The following is a 10590-nucleotide window of genomic DNA, read 5'->3' on the forward strand; positions in this document are numbered from 1 at the left end:
ATGATTTACTTTCAGAAGATGGGGGTAATTGGCTTTCCTTTTCAATGAAAGTATTGAATCTAAAAGCTCCTTAAAGTCTGGAATCTGAACAAGCTGTACACTGAGGTCACAAATGGAAACGTGCAAAAGGAAGGTTAACTGGAGTTATTTATTTCAATCTTTACATGTGTTTGTTGCATTCTATCACTGTTAGGATATAGTCTGATATGAAAACATTAATTATTCCTATTAGGCAAAATCTGATACATTATATTTCCATGTATATGTACCCAGAAGTCTTGGCAATTCTCTAAACACTGACTTAGAAATCTTATTTGTTCTTAAAAGATTATTAAAAGGGTAACTCTTTTATTCTCAAAAAAGAAAAAGATTTTTTAGCTAAAAAACTCATTGTAAGACAGGGGTGTGAAAATTGTTAGAAATGTTAAAAGTAGTTAGGTAACTTCTACTAATCGTGTGGGAAAGGACTGAATGTAATAGAAAATCACTGGAAATTCTCTCTTCCTTCACTGATTGCACTCTACTTTGTTTTGTCCTTGACAAAGAAGCATGACAAGTGTGAGTTTTTAATGACTGGATTCAACATAAAATTGTCATGTATTTAATAGGCCAGATAACCAGGTACACTTGCCAGGGTCTGAAATATATAAACTAACTGGACGATTCATTAGAACTTGGAGACCAAAAAAGACACAATTGCTTTCAGTGAATTTATAAATTGATGTAAATTCAGATTGTTGCAGATAGGACCAGCTGGGCTAGTAAGCAACTCAAATGCATGTCAGGAAATGCAGTTTTGTTACCTTTGGAGCAAATATTGGCCCTGTGAAGATGATTTATACCCATCGTGATCTTCTGGAAAGTGAATATAATGTCCATGGCAGAGCTGGGAAAATGCCACACATTACACAGGGATCTGTTCATCTCATTTCACTAACACTGTAGTAGAGGCATGAGTGAAGGAGAAGAAATTCCATAACAGTAAATCCAGCAGTCCAGAAAATAGACTTAAAAGCTACACAGCAAGGTAGGGAAATGATTTGGTAGGCACTCCATCCTGGCTTGATCAGAAATAGGCTCCTGATGAAGCAACTCACAGATAGCCTAGAATTTAAAAAGCACTATTTAAATACAACTCACCTGCACCATGAAAATAGATGGTAGAACAACTACTTGAACTCAGATTCAAATATGGAAATACCATGGTGGTGTGGATGAACGGATATCACACTTATTAAAAGAATGGGTGATTTAAAACTTGGAATTTTAGAAAATGAAACCATAAGACTTAGGGAAATGCAAAAAACATAATCTCTACTTGTTGTTTTGAAATGTCCCTTATGTATTCACCATGGCCCAGAACACTTAAGGAAGAGCTGGGAAGCTTCTCTCAAAAGGATACTCTTGGCTTCTGTCACCCTCCATTTCTAAGACCCAAGGTATCTGTTATAAGTCTACATCTATCTACCTACTATATATCTATCTGGGTCTATATCTAAATTTTACTTTCCCACTAGCTATCTACGGTTTTATGCTATTTTCACTATCATCCATTCAGATTACACTATAATTCTAAAGTGACTTAAAGCAACACGATTACCAATTTCTATTTTTCCACAAAATTATAGTTACATGTGAGAACTGGGAATAGCTGATGAACAGGATTTGCATATCAACCAACTATATTTTTACATCTTTATCATTTAAAGAGGTTTGAGTAATTAGTGTACTTAAGTATATAAACCAATTGCATAATCTAGGCAGGGATTTATACAAGAAGATATCATAGTGGAAAGGCGGAAGGTAGGAACCTGCACTCAGGCAGCAGATTTTCTGGATTCAAATCAGAGCACACTGTAGCTTGACAACTGCGTAAGCCTCATTCAGGTTCCTTATTTGTAACGTGGAATTAATAATGGTGGTTGTGAGTATTAAATAACAACATACATAAAGTGTGCTGCATGATGCCTATCACATGGTAAGAGCTCAGTAAGTCTTGGCTATTATTTTACTATTATGACTATCACTCAGGCCAATAGAGAGCAAGTTACTTGACTAAATGGAAGAATGGATTATTTTATGCATGTGACTAATATAATATCCATTAAAACAATTAATTTGATAATTGTTCATCAAAATCTATTCTTCCAAAGACAGTGAATTCATTGAACAAATGATTGTTCCACTGCAAGCCTGAACATATACTTCACTAGCTAAGTTTTGGATATTATTGTGACAGTTGTGAATATTAGATTCTCCGGTTACCACTGTCATGCACCTTCATGTTGCATCCAAGGACATAGATGGGCATGGCTGTACATTGTGTGAGAGAAAAATATAATAGTCATTACCTTGGCTTCCTCCAAGAGTAGCTAGTCTGAAGACTTCTTTGATGGTGAGGCTTTTCTCATTTATCTTATTAATTAAAAAGATATTGGAAACCATCACTGCTCTTCTGATGGCATCAAGCATGGAATATGAATAACCACCAGCCACATCTATGGTAGATAAAATAAAGCCAAAACAGTAACTTTATGAAGATAGATGGAATAATAAGATATATAAGATTGGTTTTTGTGACAGATATTCAGTCTTCAGTATATATTCAACATATTTGAAAAATATATTCAAAGACTTCAATATTCAAGTCTTTTAAATAAAAGTTCTTATCTGCAAAAACAGGGTAGCCAGAGACTAAGATTTAAAGAAATTCAAAACCTATAATTAGTATCAAATATATACTTGTATTAGCCTTCTACAGCTGCTGCAACAAATTACCACACATTTTCTGGCTTAAAATTGCAGAAATTTCTTCTTTCCTGGTTTTAAAGAAGAAATCAAAATGCTGGTGGGACCACGATCCCCACAAAAGCTCTAGGGAAGAGTCCTTCCTTGCTTCCTCCAGCTCCTGGCACTCCTGGGCCTGTGGCAGTAAAACTCCAATCTCCGCTTCCACCTTCAAATAGCCTTCTGCTCTCTGTGTCTGTTATGTGTCTCTCCTTTTCTGTCTCTTATAAGGATATTGGTCACTGATTTAGAACCCACCATATTTCAGAATGGTCTCATCTCAAGATCCTTACCTTAATTACATCTACAAAGACCTTTATTCCAAATAAGGTCACATTAGCAGGTTCTGGTAGACATCTTTTGGGGGACTACAAGTCAACCCACTATAATACCCAAATGGTTAGTAAAGCCAAGAGAAGAAACTCCTATCTTTGACTATTCCTTGAACTCTCATAGAAATTGTCTAAATATATGCCCACATAGTTATAAATTTATCTTAATTTTATTCTAATCCAGATGAGAATTTTGGGAAATTAAGAGGCTACTTCCTCATGAAAATTTTTAAGAAGAGCTTTTAGAATGAACTTACGTATTTTGGGAAATGGATATAATAAGTGAGCAATGCTGATGTAGACAGCTTTATATTTTGGTGGGCATCATTAAATGAGGAATGAGATTTTTAGTGACTTAAATAAAGTCCCTAATCATAATTAAATAAACTACTACCTTTGATAAGAATGAATGTAGAAGTTATTAAAATGAGTTTGTACAAATGCCAAGTAACTATGTTTTATTAAGGGAAAATAAATTTATAGCTATTATAATAAAACACACTTCATATTTTAAGGGTTCCTTCTGTCATTTCTAGGTAGATGCATATAATTTTTAGTATCTATATTTCCTGCCAAAATCAAAAGTAATTGCCTCTTTAGTAGTAATTTTAGGTTGCAGCTCAATTTTATGTTCAACTGCCTTACATGTCCTTAGGTAAACTTGTATGGAACTTCTTTAGACAATGTTTTTCATTAACCAGAACAGTATTGCCAGAGGATCATCTAGCTCCCTAAAAAGTTTTATTATATCTATTTATTAGTCTGTGTTAATATGCAGTTAACCAACCATTAAACCTTCATTTTTATCATAGCTATGAAAACAAATACAATTTGGAAATAATAATGCACAATAAGCTTTGAAATATTTTGTCTGCTGCTTCCTTCTTTATTGCTAAAACAAAGTGTTAAATGTAAAAGCAGAATAAAAACTCTATCACTATATGATATGGAAACATGTAAAGACTAAAAATATTTCATAATATGTGGATAAAGACTGGAAGTAGACATAGAAAAACAAAAAGAATGTAATTAGGATGATGTGAACATAAAAGATTTAAAATACCTGCAGTTATAAAAAAATAAGGTTTTATGAAATATCATGGAAAGTAGTATTTTTCTCAATACCCATTCAAAATTAACCCTATAGAAAGAATAAGAATGGATTAGAAAAAAAATGCCATGCAATTTTTTGAAAAAAAAATTGAGAGATGCCTTATTATGTTGTTGATTTTAGCATCCTGTATTCTTCTGGCTGACAATGTTATGATAACAAAACAACTACCAACTAAGGTATAACACTGTGCTGATCAAAGAATGAACCCTGGGCTACACAAATCACGGTATGTGGTCAAGACCATTAGGGTAAGCGTCAAGCTTTTATTCCAGGGATTTCCATTATGAGAGTAACTTGCTGAACCTTCCTCTACTGGATGAGCTTAGTGGTTTTCTCTTTCATGTACAGCACAATTAATGTAGGTGGAAATCCTATGTTATCATACAACTAGAGGCAGTGTGGTAGGGTGGAAAGAGAAATAATGAATGCCCACATTTTGCAGACCTGGTTTTAACTGTGGATGTGGAATTTTTTTCTTTGTGGGCCTTTGGTCAGTTACTTAGCACCTGTGAACCTTAATTTTCTCAGAAAATAGAAATAACATCACCTTATCTTAACAGTTGCTGAGAAAATTCGATTACATAACCTAAGTGCTAGAGAATGGGGACCAAAGGGTGGGAACTGTGTGAAGGGGGAAGGAAAATGGAAGGATTTTCTCAGAAAATCTATTTCCCTCCTCCACCCTCCCCCAACCCCCATCATGATAAAAAATGGCACCATCGCTTGCTTCTCAGAGTCAACACAAGGACACTGATATTTATAAGAAGACCCTAAAGAAACCATTCAATAGTAAAAACTTAAGCTAGAGGACAATAGAAAGATAAAAAGAAATGATTTTATATGTGTATATTCATTTCTTATGCATTCATTCATTTTTTCAACAATCATTTACTGAGCGCCTTCTACGTGCTTGATTTATTTAAGCACTTGTAAATAAAACTTATGGGTTCTCCACATGAGCTATCTTGCGGGGGAGAAAGAAAAGAAACATAAGCAGACTCATATTAATGATAAATTGTGTTTAGTTTAGTGATAAGGAAAATGGAGATGGAGGGCCCATTTTGATAAGATGGTCAGGGAAGACCTCTTTAAGGCAATGACATTAAACTAAGACAGGAATGAGAAGACCCAACCACATAAAGAGAGGCATGAAGGGCATTCCAGACAGAGGAAAAGAATGCGCAAAGGACTTTTGGTAGAAGGGAGTGTGAAACACAGAAAGGATTAAAAGCCAGTGTAGGGAGGAATGAGTAGTACAAAGTAAGGCTGGTGTGGTGGACGTCAAGCCTTGCAGAGCTTCATGGGCCTTGAAACCAGGCTTACTTACACATTCAAAGTCACACTGAATGGTGATGTGATCAGATTTTCACTATGATTCTTTTGAAAAGAAAAGAATGGACTGGAAGGGCCCAGGATGGATATGAGACCCACTAGGAAGCTAGTGCAGTAGTTAAGGCCAGAAAGCATGGCAGCTCGCATCAGGTGGTAGTGGTTGGTGTGGGAAGAGAGGGGGGTTTCAGGAGATATTCAGGAGTCATGGGGTTGGACACAGTGCTGGCTTAGACGTGGGGGAGAGGTGAGTGGGAAGGGGGTTCCAAAGATAAGGCCCATGTTCCTAGTTAGAGAAACAGAATTCTCTGAAAAGGAGACCTAGTTAAAAGAACTAGGACTTAAATGTGGTTCGGGATCTACTGAAGTTTGGGGCTTCCTTCAAGAGGGGTCTAAGGGATGGCAGTTGAAAGCGCATATTTGAAATTTAAAGGAGGAGTAGAGGCTACATACCAAAATCTGTGAGTCACCTGCATATATGTTGTCACCTGAAGCCATGCTTGTGGATGGCATCTCCCAAGAAGAATGTGCATGTAAACTAAAAAGAGGAGGGAGCCTAAGACTGAGCCTTGGGGAATGCTTTTGAATGGCCAGGAGGAGGAGAATGAGCCTTCAGAGAAGAGCAAGAAGGGCTGGCAAGAGAGGAAGAAGGGAAACCAGGACAAAGTTGTTTCACTGAATCCAAGACAAGATTATCTAGACAAAGGAGAGAGTAGGCAACCATGGCAAATACTGCTGAGAAGTTCCCAGTGGTAAGAACAGAATGATGTCCTTTGGAGCTGGCAGCAGACATCACTGTGGTAACACCATGGGAAAATGGACAGAGGCAGTTGCCATGGAGGGTGGGGCAAAACTCGAGACTGAAATGGGTGGAGGAATGGAGGGAAGCCCAGAAAGTCTTGCCAGTGTGGGAGCCCACTCTCTGAGGAAGCTTCGCCAAAGCAGAGCAGACAGGTGAGGCAGGAGCTATGGGGGGATATTTGATTAAGAGACAAGTTAGTTTCTTTGCTTAGAATATCAGAAGATACTAGAGATGTTTATGTGCTTTTAGAAATGATCCAGTAGGAAGGAGATACTGATGATACAGGACAGTCCATGGGCAAAGGAATTAATTGGTTGAGATGCTGGGAGAGGGAGGGAATACATAACTATCTCAGGATATTTTCACTTTGATGGGGGGAGGACTCCTTTTCTTTTTTTTCTTTTTGCTTCCTTTCTTTTTCTTTCTCTCTTTTTCTTTTTTGTTTTCTTTTCCCCTGTAGCAGGAAAAAGAAGAGAAAATGCCAGCAGAGGCAGAAAAGTGTGTGAATTTGGTGGTGGGAAACTGGGGAGGGAAGGATTTCTGGTTGTTTCTATTTTCTCAATGACTTACGAGAAGAGACCACCAGCCAGAAGTGAAGAGGATATGACCTGGGGTAGAAAGTTTAAAAAGAAATGAGAAAAAGCTGTCTTGGAAAAAGGAGACACATGCTTGTTAGAGAGACATGACTGTCTCTTGCCAGTACTGAGGCATTTGGGATTTGAGAGCAAAATTTAAAATGAAATCCCACCAGAGGTTTTCTCCAGCAACTTCCAGATGTTCAGCTGAAGGCACTGGGAAGGGAATATTGAGACAATTAAGGGTTGGGCTCTTGCAAAGCGCATACAAAGAATATGAGAGAAATATGAGAAGTGAGGATGTTTCCAAAGGAACAATTATAGTGATGTACTCTGGCATCTAAGATAGGTAAATTAGGGAGGGAATAATGGGTTTTGAGAAAGCATACCATCACTGGATTGGTGTCTACAGGAGATCAAAGAACTGCTGACTTGGGATTAATGAAACAAGTAAGTTAGGATAGGGAACTATCACTGAAAAAAGTGAGACACTGGCTCCATGTATGTTGTTTGTTTTAATAAATTCACAGGTCCTGTCTATGTCAACTTGTTCTACACTTTTAAATTCTTCCTTTAGATTACCATTTTTGGAAATTTGTTATGTTTTTCTTATTTTTATTTTTTTCATATTTTATATAGAAAGTATCCTATTTTTAAAATCCTGAAAGTAGCTATCTTTAATATTTTCACATTGCAAAGTCAAAAGTAAAATATGATGTGCAATTCCCTTTTTCCTGAGACAAAGAGTTTTCTACACTTACAATTTTGCTCTCACTTGCCAAATTCATCTCTATCCTCTCAACCTTACACATAAGCTATATTCTTTGGGTTTTCTTACAAAAATCAGAAGATAGAAGAATTTTTAGTACTTCAAAAGTTCTTTTTTGCAGAGCATGTATTACTTTAAAATTTTATGATAAAATATTGAAGACATTCAAATGATATAAAGGCAATATAAAACCCAAACTCAAGGACCTGACATGCAGTTTCAAAAATAAGGGCCCATGTATTTAGATCCCAGGAACCTCTTCCCAGCCTGAGGGAAACACTTTCCTGATTTATGTTGCCATTCTGATAGTTTAAAAAAAAACAATATTACTTTTAACATTGTGCATATTCTCTCTTGAGATTTATTTTTAGGTTTTGCTTTCATTTTTTAAAGCCCTTTTACAATTCTTTTATGTCTATTTTAACTGATTTTAGCTTCCCTGATATTCTGTTGTACATAAGATTACTTCCCCATTCATTAGCCCTTATTTTGCCTCATTACTTATTAGATGGTGTAGATTTTCAAGTAATTTTTTTTCAAAGGTTTCATAGGGAGAATATTTTCTAAGCCTTTGTATATCTGATAATTTTGTTGCCTTCACACATGAAGGAGAATTTAACCAGATACAATATTCTTGAGTTAACAACTGCTCTGTCTCCAAACTCTTTCTTGCCTTTTGGTATTTCATATGCCAACAAAAACATCTGAAAGTCAATTGGTTTTTAATTGTTTTGTTGATAAGTGACTTTTCCCCCTGCATCAATATTTTTGGAATTTTTTTCTTTTTCCTTGTCATTAAAATATTTTGCCACGACATGTTCAGCTATGATTTAGTGTAGAACAAGCACTTTCTTTTTTTTTTTTTTTCCTTTTATTTCAGCATATTATGGAGGTACAGATGTTTAGGTTACGTACGTTCTTAAGCTTAGGAAAGCTTTATCCTTCAAAGCTCTGACAATTGTTTCTGTTCCATTCGTTCTGGGTCCTCCCTCAGGAAAACCTCATGTGTTGGCACTATGCTTTCTGGCCTCCTCATAGATCATCCTCAAACATCCCCTGTGATCTCTTGTCAACTTTGTTCTCCACATCATGGACTTAATTTTCTGCAACCATAATTCTACTTCTCATAGCTTCCTACGTGGTTTGTTGCTTTTTAACTCAAGTATAATTAAGATATTATAAAATGCACAGAACTCAGGTATTCAGTTTGATGAAAGTTAACAATTATATATACAACAACACGAGTTTGAATCCATGGGTCCACTTATACACCACCCCTGCCACTCCAAAGACAGTGAGAACAATACTCAGTGTGAAGACCATGAGGATGAAGACCTTTATGATGATCCACTTCTACTTAACGAATAGGAAATATATTTTCTCTTCCTTATGATTTTCTTATCATTTTCTTTTCTCCAGCTTACTTTATTCTAAGAATACAGTATGTAATACATAACAACATATAAAATATGTGTTAAAAGGCTGTTTATGTCATCAGTAAGGCTCCCAGTCAACAGAAGGCTATTAGCAGTTAAGTTTTGGGGGAGTTTAAAGTTATATGCAGATTTTTAACTGAACAGGAGTGGGGGAAGGAGAAGTCAGCACCTCTGGGAATCACGTTGTTCAAGGGTCAACTGCAGTTTTAACTACATTTCAAGAAAACAAGATACTAAACATTTCCATCACTCCGGCAAATTCTCTCATGGCCTTTTCTAGTCAATTCTCCTAACCATTATCCGCAACCCCAGACAACCACTTTCTGATTTCTATCAACATGGGTTACTTCTGTTGGTCCCTGGGTTTCATACATATGGAATCATACAGTATGTGCTTTTTTGTGCCTAGCTTTTTTCACTTAACAAAAGCTGGTATGAACATTCTTACACAACTCTTTTTGCAGACATATGTGTTCATTTTTCTAGGGTAAATACTCAAGAGTGAAATTGCTGGGTCATATGTAGATGTATATTTTTAACTTTATAAGAAATTGCCAAACAGTTCTCCAAAGTGGTTGTACCACTTGCCCTCCTTCTAGGAATATATGAGAGCCTACATGCTTTTTATTCTGATTTTGTTTTCAATTTTCTTCTTTTACTTTTAAAATTTCTCTTTCTACCACCATTTGTGGTCTTTTTATAGTGCTATGTCTTCTTGTACTCCAAGGATGAAGGCAATTTTCTGAAATTTTCTTCTGGATCCTGAAGTAGATAATTTTCAGATGTTTGCTCCTGTTCTTATTCTTTGTGATATTGCTTTCTCTTGTTTTGCAATATTTTTGGTAAGCTTCACGTGGGTTTCTCCTACCTAATATCTGTGCAATTCAAGATCTGCCTACACTTGTGATAGACAGGGCAAATGAATGGCTCTTGGACCTGCTCTTTATCCATAATATGAGGTTAAATAATCTACAACTGAAGGGCAAATTGATACATAAAAGTCATGTTTGGGAAATAGTGGAGCATAGGGTGGCTTTTGCAATAGAGACTATATAAAAATGGAACAGCACTCTTCAAGTAAATAAGGGACTAGGTCACATTTAATCAAACATTTGGTCAATACATCAACCTTGCCCTTTCCTTTTTAAGCCAATCTTTATTGATTAGTGCTATGTGGCAGGCACTGTGCTAACCACTGTGTACGCTTTTTTTCATTTAATACTCAAAAAAAAATGTAAGATAGATATTGTAATTCTGCTGTTGTAGAAATCAGAAAATGAATCCTTAGAAAATTAATTTGTTCAAGGTTTTATAGAGACAGTGACAGCTAGAACGTCACCTAAACTCTTTAGGCCATCACTATACAACCCAAAGTCAAGAACTGGAAGTCACACGATGAACTTAAATCATGGAAACAAAAATCCTAGAAAATCTGAAAGCAATACC

At 36.1% G+C, this 10590-nt stretch overlaps 1 protein-coding gene across 1 annotated transcript in view; it reads right to left on the bottom strand.

The window, feature by feature from the left end:
• The window catches only part of GDA (guanine deaminase), a 110911-nt gene that overhangs the window by 5287 nt on the left and 95034 nt on the right, over nt 1–10590 (bottom strand). The window contains exon 12 of the mRNA XM_012641628.1: nt 2352–2498. Within this exon, the coding sequence (XP_012497082.1) occupies nt 2352–2498 (147 nt within the window). The remainder of the gene's footprint in view (nt 1–2351; nt 2499–10590) is intronic.

The sequence above is a fragment of the Propithecus coquereli genome, unplaced genomic scaffold (assembly GCF_000956105.1).
Source record: "Propithecus coquereli isolate 6110/MARCELLA unplaced genomic scaffold, Pcoq_1.0 Scaffold166, whole genome shotgun sequence".
Classification (NCBI taxonomy): domain Eukaryota; kingdom Metazoa; phylum Chordata; class Mammalia; order Primates; family Indriidae; genus Propithecus; species Propithecus coquereli.